This window comes from Pan troglodytes, chromosome 12, assembly GCF_028858775.2.
Source record: "Pan troglodytes isolate AG18354 chromosome 12, NHGRI_mPanTro3-v2.0_pri, whole genome shotgun sequence".
Lineage (NCBI taxonomy): Eukaryota > Metazoa > Chordata > Mammalia > Primates > Hominidae > Pan > Pan troglodytes.
In genome coordinates this window covers 98,695,664-98,719,779 of record NC_072410.2, presented here as the reverse complement: position 1 = coordinate 98,719,779, position 24,116 = coordinate 98,695,664, and the positions used below count along the sequence as shown (strand labels likewise).

The window sequence follows — 24,116 nt, the reverse complement described above, 5'->3', positions numbered from 1 at the left end:
AATTATCATTTTTCTTTTTTTTGAGACAGAGTCTCACTCTGAAAATTTCATTTTTCAATGAAAAATCCATAATTCTTATCTTTGTTTCTCTGTATGTGATGTTTCTTTTTTCTTGGGTACTTTCAAGATTTTCTGTTTCTCTTTGGTTTTCATTAGCTAGATTACGATCTGTTTATATTTGTTTTTTTTCTGTCTATCTTAATGTTCTCTGAGGTTCTCGTATGTGTGGTTTTATGTCTTTTATTATTTTGGGGAAATCCTAGGCCATTATCACTTCAAATATTTCTTATTTCCTATTCTACTTTTTTCTTCCTCCTGAGACTCCAATTATATGTATATTAGATCACTTGATGATGTCTCACAGTGCCATAGCTCTTACTCTGTTCTGATTTTCCACTCTTTTTTTCCTTATTTGTTTTTCAGTTGGATGATTTCTGACTTGTTTTTAAGTTCACTGCCCTTCCTTAGCTGTGTCCTGTGCCCATCAAAGGAACTCTTCATCTTTGATATCATGATTTTCAAATTTCTAGCATTACCATTTGAATTTTTAGATAGTTTTTATTTATTCTGAAATTCTTCATCTGTTCATGCATGTTGTCCGCCTTTTCCACTAGATTCTTTACCATACTAAGAATTTAAAACTCCCTATCTGGTAGTTCTAATGTTAGGGTCATTTATGAATCTAGTTCTCTTGATTGCTTTATCTCTTGACAATGGCTTGTTTTGCCTTGCTTTTTTTTTTTTTTTTTTTGCATGTCTTGTAATTTTTTATTGAATGCCAGATATTTGATGTAGAAGAATGGTGTACATGGAGTATTTATGTCTAGAAATGGATATGTCTCTTCTTCTGTCAAGCATTAGTGTGGAGGATTAGCCTTATCTAGTTGGAATTGAGTTGGGTTTGGGTAATGTTATTGCTATTGTTACCTTTAGTGCATCACAGGCTTGAATACCTCCAGTGGTTAGGCTGCTTTTCCTTGTGCTTAGAGTGGGGGTGGGGTGCCAGAGGGATTTTCTCAAGTGTTTCTGCTCCTTCCTCAGTTTTCAGCTATCCATGCAAGCTAGCATCATAGAAGTGGAGGGGTATTCTCTCCATGCTCTTCCCTCTCCCATGGGAGTATACCACTGTTGCATGTTGCTTACTGCAAGGTTTCTAGTGGAGGCAGAGGAATATCCCATGTTTTTCTCATGGAGCTTCAGTTTTAGACAAGCCCTATGTGCTTAGGCCTCAGGAGCAGGACTTTCCTGAGGTTCCTTTTCCTTATCCTTGTGGCAGCCAAACTTGACCTTGTATCTGTGGTTGTTCTTGGATGGCAGTTTCCTGTCTGTCTTCCAACGACAGCAAGATTTCTGCTTAGTGTAGGAATAGGAGTCTTGATACCTTTTTTTTTAATTTGTAAATTTAATTTTTGTAGGTACATAGTAGGTGTATATATTTATGAAGTACATGAGATGTTTTGATACAGGCATGCAATTCATAATAGTCACATAATGTAAAATGAGGTATCCATCCCCTCAATGATTTATTCTTCATGTTACAAAGAATCTAATTATACCCTTTTAGTTATTTTTAAATGTATGTTAAAGTGTTATTGACTATAGTCCCCTTGTTGTGCTATCATATACGAGGTCTTATTCATTCCTTCTATTTTTTTGTCCCCATTAACCCCATCCCTACTTACCCTTTACCCTCCCAATACACTTCCCAGCCTCTGGTAACCATCCTTCCACTCTGCATCTCCATGAGTTCAATTGTTTTGATTTTTAGATCCCACAAATAAGTGATAACATATGATGTTTGTCTTTCTGTGCATGGTTTATTTCACTTAGCACAATAACCTCCAGTTCCATCCATATTGTTGCTAATAACAGGATCTCATTCTTTTTTATGGCTGAATATTACTCCATTGTGTGTAAGTGCATTTTCTTTATCCATTCATCTGTTGATGGACATTGAGGTTGCTTCCAAATCTTGGCTAATGTGGACAATGCTGCAGCAAACATGGGAGTGCAGATATCTCTTCAATAGACTGATTTCCTTTCTTTTGAGTGTGTACACAACAGTGGGATTGCTGAATCATGTGGTAGGTCTATTTTTAGTTTTTTGAGGCTCCTCCAAACTGTTCTCCATAGTAGTTGTACCCATTTACATTCCCACCAACAGTGTGCAAGCATTCCCTTTTCTGTACGTCTTTGCCAGCATTTGTTATTGCCTGACTTTTGGATATAAGCCATTTTAACTGGGAAGAGATGATAACTCATTGTAGTTTTTTTTTCTTCTTCTTTTTTTGAGACAGAGTCTTGCTTTATCGCCCAGGTCAGAGTGCAGTGGCCCCCACCTCCCAGGTTCAAGCAATTCTCCTGTCTCAGCCTCCTGAGTAGCTGTGACTACAGGCACATGCCACCATACCCAGCTGATTTTTGTATTTTTAGTAGAGACGGGGTTTCACCATATTGGTCAGGCTGGTCTCAAACTCCTGATCTCAGGTGATCCACCCACTTCAGCCTCCCAAAGTGCTGGGATTACAGGTGTAAGCCACTGCGCCCGGCTTGTTGGTTGATTTGTAATAAGGCTTTTCTTCTCTCAAAAATCTAATGCCATAGTATTGGTTTCTGTGTGTATTGGGAGTGTGAGCCACTGCGCCTGGCCTGCTTTCTTTCTTTTTATTTTTTGTAAATCTGTTGTTGGTTTTTTGATTTGCGGTTACCATGAGGCTTGTAAATGCTATCTTGTAACCCATTATTTTTAACTGATGACAACTTAAGACTGATTGCATATACAAACACACAAAAAGAAAACTAGTGAAAACTTTAAACTTTGTCTCCCTGCTTTTTAACTTCTTGTTGTTCCTGTGTCTTATTATACTATTTTTTGAAAAGTTGTTGTAATTATTTTTGATTGGTTCATCATTTAGTCTTTCTATTTAATAAGATAAGAGTAGTTTGCACACCACCATTGCAGTGTTATATTATTCTGTGCTTTTCTCTGTGCTTACTATCACCAGTGAGTTTTGTATCTTGAGATGATTTCTTCTTGCTCATTAACATCCCTTTCTTTCAGATTAAAGAACTCCCTTTAGCATTTCATATAGGATAGGTTTGGTGTTGATGAAATCCCTCAGCTTTTGTTTGTCTGGAAAGGTCTTTATTTCTCCTTCATGCTTGAAGGATTTTTTTTTTCTGGATAATACTATTCTAGGGTAAAAGTTTTTTTCTGTCGGCACTTTATTTCTTTATTTTATTTATTTTTTTTTTTTTGAGACAGAGTCTCACTGTCACCCAGGCTGGAGTGCAGTGGCATAATCTCGGCTCACTGCAACCTCTGCCTCCCAGGTTCCAGTGATTCTTGTGCCTCAGCCTCCCAAGTAGCTGGGATTACAGCTGTGCACCACCATACCCAGCTAATTTTTGTATTTTTAATAGTGATGGGGTTTCTCCACATTGGCCAGGCTGGTCTTGAACTCCTGACCTCAAGTGATCCACCTGCTTCAGCCTCCCAAAATCCTCGGATTACAGGCATGAGCCACCGTGTCTGGCCATGTCAGCACTTTAAATATGTCATGCCACTCTCTCCTGGCCTGTAAGGTTTCCACTGAAAAGTCTGCTGCCAGATGTGGTGGAGCTCCATTGTATGTTATTTGTTTCTTTCCTCTTGATGCTTTTAGGATCCTTTCTTTATTCTTGATCTTTAGGTGTTTGATTATTAAATGCCTAGAGGTAGTCTTCTTTGGGTTAAATCTGCTTGATGTTCTATTACTTTCTTCTACTTGAATGTTGATATCTTTCTCTAGACTTGGGAAGTTCTCTGTTATTATCCCTTTGAATAAACTTTCTACTTCTATATCTATCTCCCCTGTAAGGCCAATAACTCTTAGATTTGCACTTTTGAGGCTATTTCCTGATCTTACAGATGTGCTTCATTGTTTTTTATTCTTTTTTTCTTTTGTCTCCTCTGAATGTCTATTTTCAAATAGCCTGTCTTCAAGCTCACTAATACATTTTTGTTTGATCAATTCTGCTATTAAAAGACTCTGATGTATTCTTCAGCATGTCAGTTGCATTTTTCAACTATAGAATTTCTGCTTGTTTTGTTTTTTGTTTTTTTTTTTTTTTGAGACAGAGTCTTGCTCTGTTACCCAGGGTGGAGTGCAGTGGTGTGATCTTGGCTCACTGCAACCTCTGCCTCTTGGGTTAAGGTGATTCTCATGCCTCAGCCTCCTGAGTAGCTGGGACTACAGGCACCCGCCACCACGTCCGGCTAATTTTTTGTATTTTTATTAGAGATGGGGTTTCACCATGTTGGCCAGGCTGGTCTCAAACTCCTGACCTCAGGTGATCCACCCGCCTTGGCCTCCCAAAGTTCTGGGAATACAGGCATGAGCCACTGCACCCGGCCTCGTTATGAGATTTTTTGGTGATTTTTTTTTTTTTTTTTTTTTTAGCTCTTTAGCTATCATTAATGTTAGTGTATTTTATGTGTTTCTGTGTGGCCCAAGACAATTTTTTTTTTTTGAGTCGGAGTCTTGCTCTGTCCCCCAGGCTGCAGTGCAGTGGTGCAATCTCGGCTCACTGTAACCTCCGCCTCCTGGGTTCAGGCGATTCTCCTGCCTCAGTTCCCTGACTTAGCTGGTATTGCAGGCATGCACCATCACACCTGGCTAATTTTTGTATTTTTATTTTTATTTATTTATTTTGAGACAGAGTCTCGCTCTGTCAGCCAGGCTGGAGTGCAGTGGCATGATCTCAGCTCACTGCAACCTCCCTTTCCCGGACTCAAGCAATTCTCCTGCCTCAGCCTCCCGAGTAGCTGGGATTACAGATGTGTGCCACCATGCCTGGCTAATTTTTCTATTTTTAGTAGAGACAGGGTTTCACCATGTTGGCCAGGCTGGTCTCAATCTCCTGACCTCAGGTAATCTGCCTGCCTCAGCCTCCCAAAGTGCTGGGATTACAGGCATGAGCCACCACGCCCAGACAATTCTTTGTAATTATTTCAATTTCTTTGTTAAATTTATCTGATAGAATTCTGAATTCCTTCTCTGTGTTATCATGAATTTCTTTGAGTTTCTTCAGAATAGCTATTTTGAATTCTCTGTTTGAAAGGTCATATATCTCTGTTTCTCCAGGATTGGTCCCTAGTGCCTTGTTCAGTTCATTTGGTATGCCTATATTTTCCTGGATGGTGTTGATGCTTATAGATATTCATCAGTGTCTGAGCATTGAAGAGTTAGGTAATGTAGTCTTTACATTCTGGGTTTGTCCTTCTTGGGAAGGCTTTCCAGGTGTTTGAAGGGATTTAGGCCCCAAGCCCAATAATACTGTGGTTTTTGCAGACTCATAGAGGTATTGCCTTTGTGGACTTTGATAAGATCCAGAAGAGTTATCTGGTTACTAGCAGAGACTCCTGATATTTACCCCCACCTTCTCCCAAACAAACAGTCTCTCTCTCTGTGCTGAGCCACCTGGAGCTGGGGGTGTCATGATGCAAGCACCCCTGTGGCCACCATTACTGGTGCCGCATTGGGTCAGACCTGAAGACAGTATAGCACCGAGTCTTGCGCAAGGCCCTTCCCTTCAGGGTGTGAGTTCCCCCAGGTCCCAGGCATGTCCAGAGATGCTGTCTGGGAGCCAGGGCTTGAAGTAAAAAAAAACCTTAGCAGTTTACCTGATGGTCTTTTCTACTGCAGCTAAGCTGGCATTCACACCACAATACAAAATCCTTCCCACTCTTCCCTCCCCTTTACACAAGCAGAGAATCCTCTCCCTGTGGCCACCACCACCACTGGTCTATGGGGATTCTGCCAGGTCACCACCGATGTTTACTTAAAGCCCAAGAGCTCTTCCCTTCAGCTTGTGGTGAATGCTGCCAGGCCTGGGACTCACCCTTCAGGGCAATGGACTCCCATTTGGTTGAGGGCAGGTCTAGAAATGCGGTCCAAGAGCCCAGGCCCAGACTCAGGGACCCAAAAAGCCTGCTTGTTGCTCTATCCTACTATGACTGAGCTGGGACCTAAGGTGCAAAACAAAGTTCCCTTTCCTCTTTCCTCTGTTTTTCTCAAACAGAAGGCATCTTTCACCATAGCCACCACAGCTAGGAATGTTCTGGGTCACTGCTGAAGCCAGCACATCTCAGAATCCAGAGCCCCCAGTATACTCCCTGGGTATCGCTGCTGCTGGTTTTCAGGGCCCAAGAGCTCCTTAGTCAGCAGGTGATGAATCCTGCCAGGGTTGGGTCCTTCCCTTCAAGGCAGCAGATTCCCTTTTGGCCCAGAATGTGTCTAGAAATGTCGTCCCAAAGCTAGGGCCTGGAATGGGGACCGCAGGACCCTGCCTGCTATTCTATCCTGCTGTGGCTGAGCTGGTATCCGAGATGCAGGACAAAGTCCTCTTTATTCTTCACTCTCCTCCCTTTAAACAGAAGGAAGGTGTCACCTTTGGAGTTGCTGCAAGCTGCACTGCCTGGGGTTGGGAGAGGGATGGTGCAAGCACTCCCTTAGCCATGCCAGCTGGTGTCTCCCTAGGTCACGTGCCACCCTAGTTTTCTGGCTCTGAGCTCAGCCCAACACGAGGAATTGCCTAGGAATTACAGTCCTTGTTCCTAGACTGCCTTTCAAATTTACCTAGGAGCCCAGGGTACTTCAGCCCACAATGGTGAGGCTTGTGGAGAAACTCAAGTTCCAATCACTGGGATGGGCACTTTCCCTCTGGCTAAGGCTGGTCCAAATGTTGGCTTCCTCAGCGGGTGCTGGCTGAGCCCAGCATGGCTTTATTCTCTGTTGTGACAGGGCAGAACCGAATTCAACATAAGTCCCCTACTCACTGGGCTCACCCTCCCCAGATGTACAAACTCTCTCTCTGTACCACACGGCTATGACTGGGGAATAGGAGAGAGGTGGCATCAGTGATTCAAGACTGTCCCTCCTGCTCTCCTCAATGCTTCTTTTAGTGATATGAAGTTAAAACGAGGTACTGTGATTGCTCACCTGATTTTTGGTTTTGGTGATGGTGCTTTTCTGTGTGCAGATAGATGTTCAAATTTGTTGTTCCAGTGCGGGGAATAAAGGGTGTAAGCTTCTATTCTGCCATCTTGCTCTGCCTCCAGCATCTTTTCATATGTTTCTTTGCCATATACTATTTTCACATGTTTTTTTGCCATCTGTCTATCTTCTTTGGTGAGGTGTCTGTTGTTCAGATCATTTGATCATTTTTAAAATGGGTTGTTTGTTTTCTTATTGTTGAGTGTTAAGAATCCTTCGTATATTTTGAATGTAAGTCCCTTATCAGGTATATATTTTGCAAATAATTTCTCTCAGCCTATGGCTTATCTTTTCATTCTCTTAACAGTGTCTTTTGCAGAGCACACATTTTAAATTTTAATAAAGTCCAGCTAATCATCAATGTTTTTGTTTTTTTATCTGAGGATGAGAGCATGAGAGGAAAAAGAGTAGAAGCCACCCTTTCCTCTCATGTTCTACCAAAGGCGAAGCAGGTTTTGTGTCCTGCCTCTCGTGGGAGGGACTTGTCTTTGGAATTCAGTTTACTTCTTTGCCTTGAAATCTGATGGGCTCAATAAAAGTTATGTTTTTGTAGATTATCTGGCCTTTTTTTGCCCTTGGGGTGAGAGCACCATTATTTCTAGAGCATCATTATTTCTATTTTAAGATGCTTTCTACATCCCAAATGGAAGCAGAACTAAAATCATTTCATTTGTTATTTTTAAAAAGTGGCCACAAATGGCATTGTGAATGTTACATAAGACAGAAATAAACCTTAAAACAGAATTTCGAAACAATGGCTGTTACTTTTTTTCTTTGTCTACTTTGAGCATCATAATCCTAGCTCTAGTAATTAAATAGGTTCCATCCAAACCAGGAGTCTATTTATAATAGGTTTAACTCTGATGGTATATTAAGATGATGATATTTAGAATATTGATTTTATAGTGAGCAATTAATGGGCATACAGTAATAATAGGTTTAACTCTGATCATGTAGTAAGATGATATTTAGAATATTGATTTTGTAGTGAGCAAATCACATTAATGGGCATACAGTGAGTTCCAGTTACACTGTTTGTTTCCACCCTTACTTACTTATTAATGACCACCATTAATGACTGGTGGTCATTAATGTGATAAAGAAAATGTCCTTTTTAGATGATTGTCAGATTATCTTCTATGACCTCATACTTCTCTAGCCTTATGGGGGCTGGCGTGTTTGCGGGTGACTGGCTTCTTCTGTGAGCCCTTTTACTGAATCTTAGTCTTTACACACTAAGCAAGTGTGTGCCAGAAGTCATTGAAGACCATGCTTATATATATATATATATTTTTTTTTTTTTTTGAGATGGATTTTCGCGCCTGTTGCTCAGGTTGGATTGCAGTGGCCTGATCTTGGCTCACTGCAACCTCTGCCTCCCCAGTTCAAGCAATTCTCCTGCCTCAGCCTCCCAAGCAGCTGGGACTACAGGCATCCGCCTCCACGCCCGGCTAATTTTTTGTATTTTTGTTAGAGACAGGGTTTCACCATGTTGGCCAGGCTGGTCTCGAACTCCTGACCTCAGGTGACCCGCTGCCTTGGCCTCCCAAAGTGCTGGGATTACAGGCGTGAGCCACTGCACCCGGCCACCATGCTCATATTTTTATTTCTTATAGAGGAATTTCCTATATATCCTATAGAGGAACAGCTTCTCTCCAATATATTTTTCAAATTTTGAAGATAATTGTGATGCCACTTTTCAGTCTCCAGCCTGAACACTTGGGGTCCACATCCCATAGCCTTATGTGGAAGGTGCTGATGGGGCCAGGAGTCTGAGATTGGGAAGAAGCTCAAGTGCTTAACCACTAAGACAGTTCTGGAATGCTGGAATGTCTTCAGAAGACTGTAGCAAGATGTGTGTGCCTTCTGTGTTCCGGTCACAAATATTCAATTGTCTATTTTCCACACATAAGTCAAATTCAACCTATCCAAAAATGAGCGAGTCGTGCTTGTCATCTTATGCATCTAACTTGCTTTTTTTGTGTTCCTGGTTATGGGAAATATCAGGGTTCTTCTTTATTGCTCATTATCCCTTTACTTAATCCAGCACTGGGCTCTGTCATATCCATTCCTAAATCTCCTTCTAATTTGCCCCTTCTGGCCAGGCGTGGTGGCTCATACCTGTAATCCCAGCATTTTGGGAGGCTGAAGCAGGTAGATCACCGGAGGTCAGGAGTTTGAGACCAACCTGGCCAACATGGTGAAATCCCGTCTCTACTAAAAATACAAAAAATCAGCCAGGCATGGTGGCACAAACCAGTGATCCCAGCTACTGTGGAGGCTGAGGCAGGAGAATCGCTTGAACCCTGGAGGCAGAGGTTGCAGTGAGCCGAGATCGGGCCATTGCACTCCAGCCTGGGCAACAAGAGCAAAACTCCATCTCAAAAATAATAAAAATAATAATAATTTGCCCCTTCCTAAACATTCCCATAAACCAAATTCCCATTCTCATGTCCAATCTATAATAACATTTATTATTTATTGAGCTCTGATGTACCAGACACTGTTATACATTTCTTTTTTCCCCCCCCCCAGCTTTTTGTTTCATTTATCTTTTGTATTTTTTGTTTGTTTGTTTGTTTCAATTTCATTTAGTTCTGCTCTGATCTCTTTATTTCTCTTCTGCTGGGTTTGGGTTTGGATGGTTCTTGTTTCTCAGGTTCTGTAAGGTGTGGACTTAGATTGTCTGTTTGTGCTCTTTCAGTCTTTGTGATGTAGGCTTTCCTTTTAGCACTTCTGCTGTACCCCAGAGGTTATGATAGGTTGTGTCACTATTATCCTTCAGTTCAAAGACTTTTTAAATTTCTATCTTGATTTCATTGTTGACCCAATGATTACTTAGGAGCAGGCTATTTAATTTCCATGTATTTGCATGGTTTTGAGGGTTCCTTTTGGAGTTGATTTCCAATTTTATTCCACTGTGGTCTGAGAGAGTACTTGATATAATTTTGATTTTCTTAAATTTACTGACACTTGTTTTGTGGCCTATTATATGGTCTATCTTGGAGAACATTTTATGTGCTGATGAATAGAATGAGTTATACACTTCTTAACATGTGCTAATTTTGTTTCATCTTCACAGAAATTTTATTTGGTAGGTACTATTACACAGATGACTTAAGGACCTTTTCAATTTTATAGCAGTATTTTTCAGCTTTGGCTTTATATCAGAATATCATGGAAAGTTAAAAAAAAAATTCTGGCCGGGCATGGTGGCTCACATCTATAATGCCAGCACTCTGGGAGGCTGAGGCGGGTGGATCACCTGAGGTCAGGAGTTTGAGACCAGCCTGGCAAACATGGTGAAACCCAGTCTCTACTAAAAATACAAAAAATAGCCGGGCCTGGTGGTGCATGCCTGTAATTCCAGCTACTCAGGAGTCTGGGGCAGGAGAATTGCTTGAACCTGGGAGGCAGAAGTTGCAGTGAGCCGAGATCACACCACTGCACTCCAGCCTGGGTAACAGAGTGAGACTCTGTCTCAAAAAAAAAAAAAATTAATATCCAAGCCATACCCTAGACAAATGAAGTCAGAATCTCTGAGGGTGGGACCTACACATCAGTCTTTTTTCAAGATCCTCAGATGATTCGAACACATACCAGGTTGAAAACCACTTATTTATAGCCATAAGGCAGTAGATTCAGAAACTGAACTAAGGTCTCTGACTCCACAGCCTACATTCTAAAACACAGTGCCACACTTTCCCTTATGTTACATGGTGCTACCAGGGTGAAATGTGGCATGTCATGTTACTGCCCAACTTAATCTCTTTAGTGATTCCTGTGTCCCTCAGTTAAAATGTGATCTCTTTGGAATGACATACAAGATTGGGCTGATTTTTCCCTCCCTTCTACTCTGTACTCCAACAATACCAGGTCTTCCACAACTACCTGAATCAACCGTATTCTTCACATATGCTGGGCTTTCTCTCTCAACCTCCTTTTTTTTTTTTTTTTGCAAAACATTGTTCCCAAGACTCTATTAAAATGCCGCTTTAAAACTTCCTCTCTGAAGTCATTCCAGACCACCTCCTGTTTACACTAGGCCGTACAGATTAGTCCCTCTTTTGTCCCACGATGTACTTTTTCATCGATCACACAGTTTGCACCTGTTTACTTGTCTGTGTAATGAATGAATGGATGACCAGTCACTGATTAAGTCTGTGAATCTAGGTTGTAGCCATTTTGCAAAGAACCTTCAATACTAGCTAAAGAGTTGGGAGTTTATCATGTAGGGAATGGGGAGTCAGTGAGGATAGCTGAGGAGGGGGTGAGATGCTGGAGATGGTGCTTTTAGAAACTTTAATCTGATGTGTGAGGTATATGACAGTTTGGATATAGGATAGGACTGGAGGTTGGAGATCACTGAAGAGTTTTTTTAAAAAATTGGAATCCACATTTTTGGTAATAAGAGTCTCAGTCACGATGGTGGCAACAGGAGTGAAACAGAGATCGATATGATGACACAAGGGAATTCTAGATTTTGGTGACTACATTTGGAGGGCCAGGGAGAACTAAGAGTCAGAGAGGAGCTCGAAGTTTTGAGAATTGTTATCCTCTGTATTAGTTTCCTGGGCTTGCCATAACAAAACATTGCAAACTGAGCAGCTTGAAATGACAGGAATCTATTCTCCACAGTCCTGGAGGCTGGAAGACTAACGTCCAGGTACTGGCAGGGCCACTGTCTCTGAAAGCTCCTTGTCTCTTTCCTAGCTACTGATGGTTGAAGCAATCCAGCAATCCTTGGTGTTCCTCGGTTTATAGCCTTATCTCTGCAGTCTCTGTCTCCATCTTCACATGGTCTTCTCTCTGTGTCTGTGTCCAAATTCCCCTCTTCTGATAAGGACACCTATCAGTGGGTTAGGGTCCAACACCCTAATCTACTATTACCTCATTTTAACCTGATAACATCCGCAAAGACCCTATTTCCAAATAAGGTCAAATTCACAGATGCCAGGGATTAGGATTTGAAGATAATTTTTTGGGTGCACGTAATTCATCCTATGACATTACATTAATTCATTCCATCAAAGAATCATGTATTGAGTTGTAATTGCCTTGAAAGCATTCACAATCTAATAGAGAAGACATATATTTAAGCAGATCCTTCTATTACAATGTGATATGCACATATTATTAAGGACACACAAAGAAGGGTCATTTAACCTAGCCTAATAGAAAGCAGACAAAGGTAGAACTTGGATAAAAATAGAAAAGGAGGAACAACAGTTTCTTGGGATTTAAATCACTCAGTGCTTTGTTTTATAATTTTATTAATTTAATAAATGACCTCTAGTTTGGGTACATCCAAGAGGAAACATCCCATCTGAAGTTACCAATAGGAGTTCGGTACAGTTCTGTAGCAGATATAGGTATGGGAGACAGCTACAAAGAGGAAGGAATCCATATGCATCCCGTCCCTCTTTCCATTTTATACCAAATTTCTGGGATCATTTTCCTTTTTTTCTGAAGTTTGGCCTTTACAATTCAATGTTTGTTTACCTTTGAAGATAATTTGCCAAGCACACGATTCTAGATTGACAATTATTTCTCTTAATGTTTTAAAGACATAATTCTCTTGTTATTTGGCTTCTATTGTTGTTTTTGAGAAGTCTGCCGTCACTCTGATTTTCCGTCCTTTCTCTGTGGCTGCTGCTAAGATCTTCTCTTTGTCTTTAGGTGTCTTGCATTCTCACTGCTGGTGTCTGGGTATGGGTTTCTTTTCTTTTCTTTTTTTTTTTTTTTTTTTGAGACAGGGTCTCATTTTGTCACCCAGAATGGAGTGCAGTGGCATGACCTTGGCTAACTGCAGCCTTGATCTCCTGGGCTCAAGTGATTCCCCACTCCTTGGCTCCCCAAGTAGATGGGACTACAGGCATGCACCGCTACACCCAGCTAATTTTTGTATTTTTAGTAGAGATGAGGTTTCACCGTGTTGACCAGGCTGTTCTCGAACTCCTGGACTCAAGCAGTTTACCCACCTCAGACTCCCAGAGTGCTGGGATTACAAGCATGAGCCACTGCACCCAGCTGGATTTCTTTTTATTTAACCCACTGGTATATGTTGTGCTTCCTGGATCTCTGTATTCATGTTTATCATCAGTTCAGAAAAATATACAGCAATTTTTAAAATTATCATTTTAAATATTGCTTTTTCTTCATTCTTTGCATTCTGCTTCTGGGCTCAGATTAGATATATATATTAGGCCTTCTTATTATCTTAATATCTTTTAATATGTCCTTTATATTTTCCATTTTCCTCTTTGTATATATTTTCCAGTTTGCTAATTCTTTCTTTGCTGTGTTTGATATTAAGATTTTAATTTCTTAAATTTCCTTTTTTCCCCCCAATATGCTTGTTCATTCCCAATAGGCTCTTATTGCTTTCTTATCTTGGTGATTGGTTCCTTTTCTTCTTCAAGCATTTCATACATTGCTGTACTACATTCTATGTTTTCTCTGTGCCAGCAAAATTTATGTTCTACGCAGGGCCAATATCACCCTTCCAATCAACCCTTGCATGGGTGCAAGATTGGAGGACTCTAAGATACCTGTCTGCCACCCCATGGCAAAGGACTGGGAAGTGGAATGTTTGGATTCTCTCTAGGGAAAAGCATTTTATATAATGCTTATAAATGACACAATTTCTGTGGCTTCTTGTTACTTTGGAGTTTAAGCTCTTAGTGGATAGGAAGTACTTTAAACTTTGCTTAGCTGATCCTTGGTTCTCAGTAAACAGTAAATCAATCTCCATCATGGTTTCAGAAACTCTAAGACAACTGATTTCATCCAAGAATGTATACCAGTTGGAGTAATGATGTTTTTGTCTCTATATTTAGCAGTCAGTGTATAATAATACTTCCTATATAAATGTAAGCTAGTATTGCTTTCAAAACATTCTCATACCGCCAGGCGTGGAGGCTCATGCCTATCATCTCAGCACTTTGGGAGGCCGAGGCAGGAGGATCGCTTGAGGCCAGGAGTTTGAGACCAGCCTGGGCAACATGTTGAGACCCCATCTCTATAAAAAATAAAAATAAATCCCTTGGCATGGTGGTGCATGCCTGTAGTCCTAGCTGCTTCGGAGGGTGGCTGAAGTGGGAGAGATCCCTTGAGCCCAGGAGGTTGAGGCTGCAGTGAGCTGTGATCGCACCACTGCACCACAGCCTGAACAACAGAGATCTTGTCTCAAAAAACAACAATAAAGAAGAACAAAAAAACCTTCTCACACTTGTTATCTTGTTAAAGGTTAAAGGTGAAAGTGAATTTTAATGACTGTAGTTTTGATTTGAAACCCTTGGCAAGAGCTCCTTATCTTTTGGAATCCCAGGAAGAAGAAAAAACAGTTATTTACAAGTAAGTCTGTTCTTCCATAGCTTTGCTCTTCTTTTGCTAAGATGCTAGGCTGTGCTGCCATCCCCTGCCATCCTTTCATGTTGCTGAGACGGTGCTGAGGCACACACAAGGCTCCATTGTGGCAGGACACCGGGCATCTCCTACCACTGTGTCTGGTGAGGTGGCAACACTTCCCAGGCTTTTCTGGTCTTAAAGAACAAGTAGGCTGGGTGCGGTGGCTCCCGCCTGTAATCCCAGCACTTTGGGAGGCCGAGGCGGGCAGATCACCTGAGGTCAGGAGTTTGAGACCAGCCTGGTCAACATGGTGAAACCCTGTCTCTACTAAAAATATAAAAATTAGCCAGGCATGGTGGTGGGCAACTATAATCCCAGCTATCTGGAAGGCTGAGGCAGGAGAATTGTTTGAACCTGGGAGGCAGAAGTTGTAGTGAGCCAAGATTGTGCCACTGCACTCCAGCTTGGGCGACAGAGCAAGACTCTGTCTCAAAAACAAACAAACAAAAAACCAAACAACAACAACAAAACAAGTAGCTAATACAGAAATAACAAACACAGAAATGGAAAAAAAATTGTTAACAACTTGTACTAAAGCTAAAAGGTTAGGAGATTTAAAATTGAATTGGAGTAGTATAAATGGAGTTTGGGACTGGTTTGGGTGGGTAGTAGCTGTTACAATGTTGTACCTAGAGTGAAAGATGTTGTTGTAAACAGAGAATGGTACATACTATCAAATACTATGTATATAATGTGGGGAATCATCTCAGCTAACTAGTTTTAGAATTAAGAGATTTCTCTACATAATTATGTATCTTGTGACTATCTGGTTAAAAGTCGTGCTGCCCCTCAGATATTGCTGGAGGGAATGTAAAATGGTGCAGCAACTTTGGAAGGCAGCTTGGCAGCTTCTCAAGATGTTAAACATTAAATTATTATGTGACCCAGAAATTCCGCTCCTAGGTTTCTACTCAGGAGTAATGAAAACATATCCACATAAAGGCTAGGATATGGATGTTCATAGCAGCATTATTCACAACAGCCAAAAAAGTGGAAACAACCCAAATGTCTATCAGCTGATGAATGGATAAACAAGATGTGGTATATCCATACAATGGAATATTACTTGGCAATTAAAAGGAAAAAAATACTGATACATGCTGCAACATAGACAAACTTCAAAACCATTGTACTCAGTGAAGGAAGCCAATAACAAAAAGCTACATATAGTATGTTTTTTTATACAAAATGTTCAGAAAAGGCAAATCTGTAAAGACAGAAGGTAGATAGTAGTTGCTTAGGGCTGGGGATGGGAGTGGAGAGTGACTTAATGAGCATGGAGCCTTGGGGTTAATGAAAATGTTCTAAAATAAGATTGTCGTGGTGGTTGCACAACTCTGTAAATATACTAAAAACCATTGACTTGTACACTTAAAATGGGTGAATTTTATGTCATATAAATTACACCTTATTAAAATTGTTCATAATAATAATAAAAAAGGAACCTAGCAAGGTGCAAGAAAAGTGAGCTTTTATGACTTTCTAGGAGATCAGCTTACAATTCTCTGTTCCTAAAAAGTGCCCGAAGTAAGCTGCAGTAGTTTCCTTTTCCTGAACAGGTTCAGAATTTGTTGAATAAATACAGTGTGGCAGAAGCTGGAGGGCTTTTAGAGATGCTGGTATGACCAGCAGAGAGAATGACTAATTGTCTCCTGAGGACCTTAGTGATGTACAGTAGAAACAGATGACAGCTGGGGAGGGCGTTGGCCAACATGGGCTCATTGTCCTTGAGGTGTGGTTTAACCATTTGCTGGGTTGTTTTTGAATAGGAGCCACAAGTGAGGGGGAAAAGGAAGTGTCCAAACTAAGCCCTATTCCCTTGGTAGCTGAAGGCCTTAAAAGACAGAATGATTGATTGAAAAGAGAATTGAGACTCACTCTTGCATATTAGGGTCCAAAGGAGTAAGTTCTTCTGCAATCCCTAATTACCAGAGTCTCAAATAGACCTGTTTGGGTAAGATTTTACAATAATCAGCATCTTAATTCTATTTAATTTTGATAAATGATATAAAAGGAGAGATTTTGTTCTCAAATACATCTTCTAGCAGAGCGAGACCCACGTGTGAAGGAGGATATTGCATTTCTGGAGTAGTGGGTTCCTATATTTTAGACTAGAGGCTTAAGTCTAGGCTCACTCTAGAAGAAAGAGGAAGACTGGATTCTCTTCCATGAATAAGGGAAGCATCCCAATTCTGGCAGCAGGGGTGGAGAAGGCATATTTGTCCTTGGCAGAGTTAGACCTTCTCAGGGAGGGCGAACTGGACAACTCTATGAGGGATCATTCACTCCAAAGGACCCAAAGCTGTTTGATTAAGCAGCACAGAGATTACAGCTGAAACTATGACTAGAGCAAGGCAATACTATTTATTTGGGTTTATTTTCACACAAAAAAAGTAAATACGTTTATTTTCATAAAAATACACAAATTCACATAGAACTCATCAACTTCAAATTTAAATAAAAATATTAAGTGCTACAGTTGAGTTGAGAGTTAAGAGAATCCCTTCCTTTCTGGTTCCTTCCTGCAGAAACAAAGGGTCATCCTTTCTAGAAAGAGAACCACTGTGCTATCAGGAGGGAAATAATCCAAGTGCCAAAGAGGCCATCTCTGAAGGGTATTTTTCTTCCTTGAGCCTCAGCCAGGAACGGGAGGAAGACCAGGATGGGTAAGAGCTGGGGCTGTCCCATTTCATCATACATAAGGTGGCAATCACTGATACCAAAATCTGAGCACCTGGGAACTTTCTTTGTATGGCAGGCTTCCAGCAAGAGAGGAGGCAGTGGGGAATAGGTTAGAAGCAGCTGAGGGGCAGGTGCCCTTTATTCAGAGGGAATGGAGAGGGCTGCCCTAGCCCCCTGGTGGAGTCACACGATGAGGGTGCCCCCTGGTGGAGCCACACGATGAGGGTGCCCCCTGGTGGGTGGGCCACGCTGTCCAGGATTTCCCCAGCCCCTCTCTCGGTCCGCCATCTCCACCCTGTCTCTACCATTTACCACTTAGCATAGCCAAGCCAGGCCCCACATTTTGTTAACCTTAAGGCAGTCAAGATAGGTAGAAAATTTTCAAAAGGACCAATACTAAATTCAAGTAGTAAAATTTAGGAAGTGAAAGCCCCCATATTGAGAGATTGCCAGCAGCAGAGAGGAGCACCCACGCTTCCTCACTCGGCACCTTGTGACTCCTGGATTGCATTAGGGCTGAGCGAGGGCTTGTTCTCTGTGGACCCTGGAGTAGGCCCTGTGACTGGTGGAAAGGATCCCGGGAAAAAACTCAGGAATAAGAAGGGAGAAAGTGAGACTTCAGACTGAAATTATTAGAAATGCTTGGAAGTAAAGGAGGAAAATGAAACTGAGGAACCAGAAAAATGCCCAGACCAGTTAATTAAAACCTGGAGTAACCAGGAGATCCAGAGTTTCCTAAAAGAATGGGAATTTCTTGCATTTGAAGAGTTGAGAAGAAGAATCATGAATTATTTAGAGGAATTGCCCAGTGTCTCAAGCAGCGGGGCATAAAGAAGAGCTGGCACCGATGTCTCCAGCTGACAAGTTTGCAGGGCTTGTACTGGACTCCTCATGAGGCCAACTCAAGGCCAAGGAGCAGCCCTGGCCCTATCCTTACAGAGAGGCCCTACACAGTATTCTGGGATACATATAAAAGGACAATGCCTTTTCAGGTCCTCTCTGTGCAGATGTGATCATCCCTCCAACTCCTAGTACCAGCCCCTGTCTGCTCTGAGGCTCTGCTGTCAGTCCCCTACGTGATCTCCAAGGATCCTCAGGTCCCAGATGGGAGCCCTCCACCTTCAGCTCCATGCCTGTCGTCTGCTGTTGTCTCTGCAGCCCCCAGCCCCTAGCAGCAGCTGTCAACCTCTTCTGACTCTGATCTGGATTCTGAACTTAAAGACATTTAGAACCTGGATTCTTGATTCTGTCTGAATGACCATGGAAGAGCACAATTTTATACCCTGGTGCTTGACTCCTTCCTCTCCCAGCATGTGCAATAAATGAAGAAAAAAGCCCCAACATTTAAAATGGAAAGTTTATAGAAATATTAGGTGTTGGGCCATGTGCGGTGGCTCATGCCTATAATCCCAGCACTTTGGGAGGCCGAGGTGGGCAGATCACCTGAGGTTGGGAGTTTGAGACCAGCCTGATCAACATGGAGAAACCCCGTCTCTACTGAAAAATACAAAGTTAGCCGGGCATGGTAATGGGGTCCTGTAATCCCAGCTACTCAGGAGGCTGAGGCAGGAGAATCGCTTGAATCTGGAAGGCGGAGGTTGCGGTGAGCTGAGATCACGCCACTGCACTCCAGCTTGGGCAACAAGAGCAGAACTCTGTCTAAAAAAAAAAAAATATATATATATATATATATATGTATTCACATATATAGATATAGATATAGATAGATAGATATAGGTGTTTACAGAACATAGATTTCTCATCCTAAGGTAATGATGGTTAAACTTGGTGGCCATTTGACTGAGCTAGCCCAGCCTACCATTTCTGGGTCTAGGTGGAGCTTCTCCCTCCAGTTCTCTTGTCCAGAGTCAGCCTCTTAGGAGTGTATTCGAGAAGTCATGGCCTTCCTCCCCACTCCCAGTTAGAAATCAGCACGTGAATGGCCTGTCTTCTGAGTATCCTTCAATCTTGCCATCTTCCTTTCTGACTGTCTCTCCATTTCCTCACTCCTACCCTTAAAGGACAGGGGTGCTACTTTTTTTACTCATTCATGAAAATTTACTAACCTTTTCTTTTGTGTGTTTAGCTCCTTTTACTGCCATGTTTTGGTATCCTCCCATGTGCTTGCTTGCTTGCTTCCTCAAAATTTTAACAAGCGCCAACTCTGAGCCAGGCAGCGTTTGAGGGGCTGGAGACAGTGGGAAACAAAACAGAGACGGCTCCGATTTCCTGGAGCTTACATTTTGTTGGGGAAATAGACAGTAGTCAACCAAATAAACACATAACATCACGTGAGTTAGTAATAAGGAAAACAAAGCAGGTAGAGGGGGTGGGGTGGGAGAGTGGGGGACGAATGAAGAGGACTGTTTTAGGTGGAGAAGTCAGAGGAGGCTTCTCCTCTGAGATGACGTTTGTGCAGCAGGCTGAGGAACCCAGGGAGTGAGGCGTGGAGAGATCTGGGGAAAGAGTGTTGCGCAGATGGATGGGCCCAGGCAAAAGCCTGAGATGGGAGTGAGGCTGGTGTGTTCAGGAAACAGCAAGAAAAAGTGGGGAGGCTGAAGATAGTGAGTGCTGAGAGAGGGCGGGAGGTGAGGCTGGAGCAGAGGCAGGAGCCAGGCAGGTTGGGGTTACAGGCCGGGAAAGGGAGTTAGAATAAAATTCAAAGTGTGAGGGGAAGCTGTGCGGAGGTCTGGAGTAGGGGGGAAATCATATCTAATCAGCATTGTACAAAGAACATGGCTGCCGCATAAGCAACTGCTGATGCTGGAGCCGAGGCAGGGCCGTCAGGCAGTGAGGGTTCTAGGCCAGGTGAGAGCGAGGGCTCCAGGCTCCAGCATGGGTGGAGAGGAGCTGGCAGAGCTCGTTTGTCAGCGTGGAAGTGGGTGAAAGCGAGAAATCAGTGCGGAGGGGCCTGGGTGGATTGTGGTTCTAGTCACTGACCTAGGGAGGTCTAGGGGGAAAGCAGGTTTGCAGGGAGAGAAGTGCAGAAGTGAGGAATAATCGTGTTTGGGGCTGATTCCATTGCAATCATTATAATACCGAAGGAGGATTTGTAGGGTGTGATTTTAGAGCAAATGAACTCTTCCCCTCACTGTCCATTTAAACCTGTTCTGTTGGGGTTGGTTCTTCTCCTGCCCTGGGCATTCTCAGATAATAAACAGCCTCTGGTTATGAAGACAGTCTGTTCAGTAACTAATATGGCCAGTCTCGTATAACATAATGACCAAAGCTTCAATCTTCATTTAAGGTCTCCCTCCCCGCGTTTGGGGCTGCTGAAGCTGGAGCTACAAGAAAGAAGAGGGAGGTAGATGTCTTCTCTCTTTCCCTTCTTACTCTCCTATTCCTTACCCCTGTTTCTTGCCACTGTGATTTCTGATATCTTCAGAGTCCACAGTGGGAGGGAGGAAAGAGAAATAATGGGTGGGTAGGAAAGTTCTTACCTATTAATTTTATGATGATCTATTTCAGTGTAAGGCATTCTCTGGGCTTGGCAGGGGTTTGAAGCTAGTGGTTTTTCTCATGGGGCACTTCCAAGTGATCTTCAGAGAAAATTCCTATTGCTTGGAATTTCTCACCGGATTTCTTTTCCAGCTGTTTGCTTAGGACTGTCTCTGGCTCTAAGCATCTGATGGAACTGCCACTACTTCATTCTTCACTTAGGAACATAGCCTCTATCACCTAAAGAGATACTGAGACTAAAATTAGATCCATTTCAGTATCTTTGTAGATGCTCATCCTATACCCAAGAGGAGATATACAGTAGGCAGGTGGAGGTACCGGTCTGGAGTTCAGGGGAGACTGGGGGTGGAGACAGGTTTTTGAGAGTCGTCCTCATATAGATGCTATGTGAAATCATGCAATCACCTGGGGGTGAGTGTCAAAGAGAAGAAGGCTGAGGGTTAGTCCTGCGGAACGCCAAGATTTAGAGGTTGGGGCAAGGAGGCAGAGCTGGTGAAGGAACATTCATGGAGCGAGAGGTTGGTATGGAAGGAAGCAAAGCAGAAGTATGTGCTGCTGCAGAGGCCCAGTAGAGAAAGGGTTTCAGAAAAGAGGGCATGCCCAGCCATGTGGCAATGCTGCTGAGAGGGAGGTAAAATGAGGACTGGGGAGATATAGGCTTAACTGCTGATTTTCATCAGAGAGGTTAAGTGGAGCAGCTGAAATGAAACCTGATTAGAGTGGGTTCAGGAGAGAATTGGGGTGAGGAAGTGGAGACAGAATAAGCAATGCTTTTGTGGGGTTTTGCTATAAAGTGGCTGGAGAAGGCAAGGGAAGGGAATATTTTTATCAGCAATATTGATATTATAACATGTATGTTTCCTGATGGGAATGCTCCCATAGAGAGGGAGATTTGATGATGCTGGAGAGAGAGGGGGCATAATAGAAGGGCAGAGTCCTTCCACAGGTGAGGAGGCAGCACCCTGGACTCAGGTGGACAGGACACTCTATCCATTGTATGAAGAGGGAAGGCCGAGTACATGGATGTAGGTCAAACTAGCTCAGTGGATTTTGCAAAGGAAGATTGTTTCCTTCTGTTTACTCAGTTTCTCAAGTGAGATCATCAGCTGATCGTGAGGCACAGAATAGAGAATTTAGAGGTTTGAAGAGAAAAGGGAAGAAAGGAACCTAGTATTTTCTAAATCACAACAATCCAAGTGGAAATTAGTACTCCAAACATGTCGACATCTGAAAGCTGAGACCACAGGGGTTCCCTCAAATCATGTCACACATCAGTGATCCGCCCCATCTATTTGACCATGTCCCTGAATCTCTCAGTGCTTCTGACTCCAGACAGCGGGAGGAAAGGCTGAGGCAGGAGGCCTAGGTGGAGACCCTGCCTGAGAGATGAGTCACTCGGCTCTGGCAGGACAGGCTTCAGGGGGATCAGCTCAGCTTAGCTGGGGAACGCTTTCTGCTCTTGTAAGCCCCTCATCCCCATACCACACTCAACTCTTCCCTTTTGTCACCTTCAAAAGGTTTCAGCAACCAAGGAGCACACACCCTGATCCTTGACTGGTGAAAGGATACACAAAACCAGGCTGCTTCAGAGGAAGTCATCTGCTCGCAGGAATCAGGGTGAAGGCCAAGGACGGCACTCGAGAATTGTCCTGTCTCTAAAAAAAAAGCATCTGCAACAAACTTCCTTTAATTTTTGAGTTCAGTGTCTGTGATAATTAAGAAATGGCAATACCATGTATTTTCCCCAGAAGTTAAGAAATATTGCTGAACGAACCAATAAAAATAATTACAGCTCCCTCGCTAAGTGTCCATCTCTGTATATTTGGTTTGTTCCTCAATTAAGGTATGCTCCCATTGGTCATGCACACTTCATGGCCACATCCACATATCCTCCCCAGGTTTTTCCAACATTCTTTAGAAAATTTAAAAATTCATTTGGGGTTGGCCAGGTGAGGTGGGTCATGCCTGTAATCCCAGCACTTTGGGGAGGCTGAGGCATGTTGCCCAGGCTGATCTCGAACTCCTGGGCTCAAGCGATCCACCCGCCTCGGCCTCCATCTGAACACCTGACTTGAGGTCAGGAGTTCGAGACCAACCTGGCCAACGTGGCAAAACCCTGTCTCCACTAAAAATACAAAAATTAGCCAGGTATGATGGCACATACCTGTAATCCCAGCTACTTGGGAGGCTGAGGCATGAGAATTGCTTGAACCCTGGAGGTGGAGGCTGTAGTGAGCCGAGATTGCACCACTGCACTGTAGCCTGGGTGACAGGGCAAGACTCCATCTTAAAAAAAAAAATTCATTTAGGGTATAATTACTCACTTGCTGATTCTAAACATTGCCCTCTGGCTCATGTTGAGTTTGAATCTTGGTCACAGGAAGACACAGTAGGACACAGAGCATAGAAGAGTGGAATTCTGTTTTCCTTAGGCAAAGGGACACCATGATAACCTTTTCAAAAGACCTGGGGGAGTCTGACTTCTTCAGTTCCGTCTGTTCCCCAAATATATATAATTCTAAGATCCCCCTCTTTCCTAGTCAATGCCCTAGATTTCGTATAAAAGACTGGCAGCAATGTTAATCCAGCTGGAATTGCAATTCAGCAACCTACAGGATCAATTTATGAACTTGAGGGCCACAGATGGAATAAGATTTATTAAAAATAGTGGCCCTATATTTTAATGCCTTGCACATTCTGGCATCTGAGCTTTATATTATCTTGCTTTAAATTATCCATTTTTTTCTCATTCCATATTCCTCATCCTCTTTAAATTATTCTACCATGACAGTTATCTAGTCTCCCAACGTCTCACCCCTAATCAATATATGGTTCTAAGTGAAACTAGATTTTCTTTCTTTCTTTCTTTCTTTTTTGAAACAGGGTCTCATTCTGTTGCCCAGGCTGGAGTGCAGTGGCATGATCACGGCTCCCTGCAGGCTGGACCTCCCAGGTTCAAGCAATTCTCTGCCTTTCAGCCTCCCGAGTAGCTACGACTACAGGTGTACGCCATCATGCCTGGCTAATTTTTTGTATTTTTTGTAGAGATGAGGTCTCACCATGTTGCCCAGGCTGATCTTGAACTCCTGGGCTCAAGCGATCCACCCGCCTCAGCCTCCCAAAGTGCTGGGATTACAAGCGTGAGCCACTGCACCTGGCTGAAAACTAGATTTTTTAAACTTTATACTATGCACAATTTCAGAGAAGTATAGAAAAAATAATGATAATTGTATAATGAATCCTTATGTTTCTGACATCCAGCTTCAATACTGATTACCTCATGTCCAGTCTTGCTTTGTGTATATGCATACCTACTTCTCAACCCTAACTGGATGACTTTGAAGCAAATCCCAGATGTCGTATCACAAATATAGTTGCTCATTCCACATGGTGAAGAGAAGATGCCTTTCCTTTCCCTGCACTTTGACACAAATACCAATTCCAAATATCTCACATTTCCTCTGAAGCCTTGTACTATTTCTGTATTATTTGAGATCATTTGTATTGCAAGTAACAAGCTAACCAGAG

General features: G+C 42.5%; 1 protein-coding gene across 17 annotated transcripts in view; it reads left to right on the top strand.

Annotated features, from left to right (window-relative positions):
• FAM228B (family with sequence similarity 228 member B) overlaps nucleotides 1–22,387 on the top strand; it is a 91,993-nt gene extending 69,606 nt beyond the window's left edge. For 16 of the 17 annotated variants that reach the window (XM_063790081.1, XM_016948132.2, XM_016948130.3 and 13 more), the window contains 4 exons: nucleotides 14,286–14,393; nucleotides 16,976–17,113; nucleotides 20,377–20,433; nucleotides 22,106–22,387. In XM_063790081.1, the coding sequence (XP_063646151.1) occupies nucleotides 14,286–14,393; nucleotides 16,976–17,113; nucleotides 20,377–20,433; nucleotides 22,106–22,142 (340 nt within the window). In that variant the 3' untranslated portion in view covers nucleotides 22,143–22,387. The remainder of the gene's footprint in view (nucleotides 1–14,285; nucleotides 14,394–16,975; nucleotides 17,114–20,376; nucleotides 20,434–22,105) is intronic. The other variant, XM_009442110.5, reaches the window with a different exon arrangement.
• Nucleotides 22,388–24,116: the final 1,729 nt, after the last annotated feature.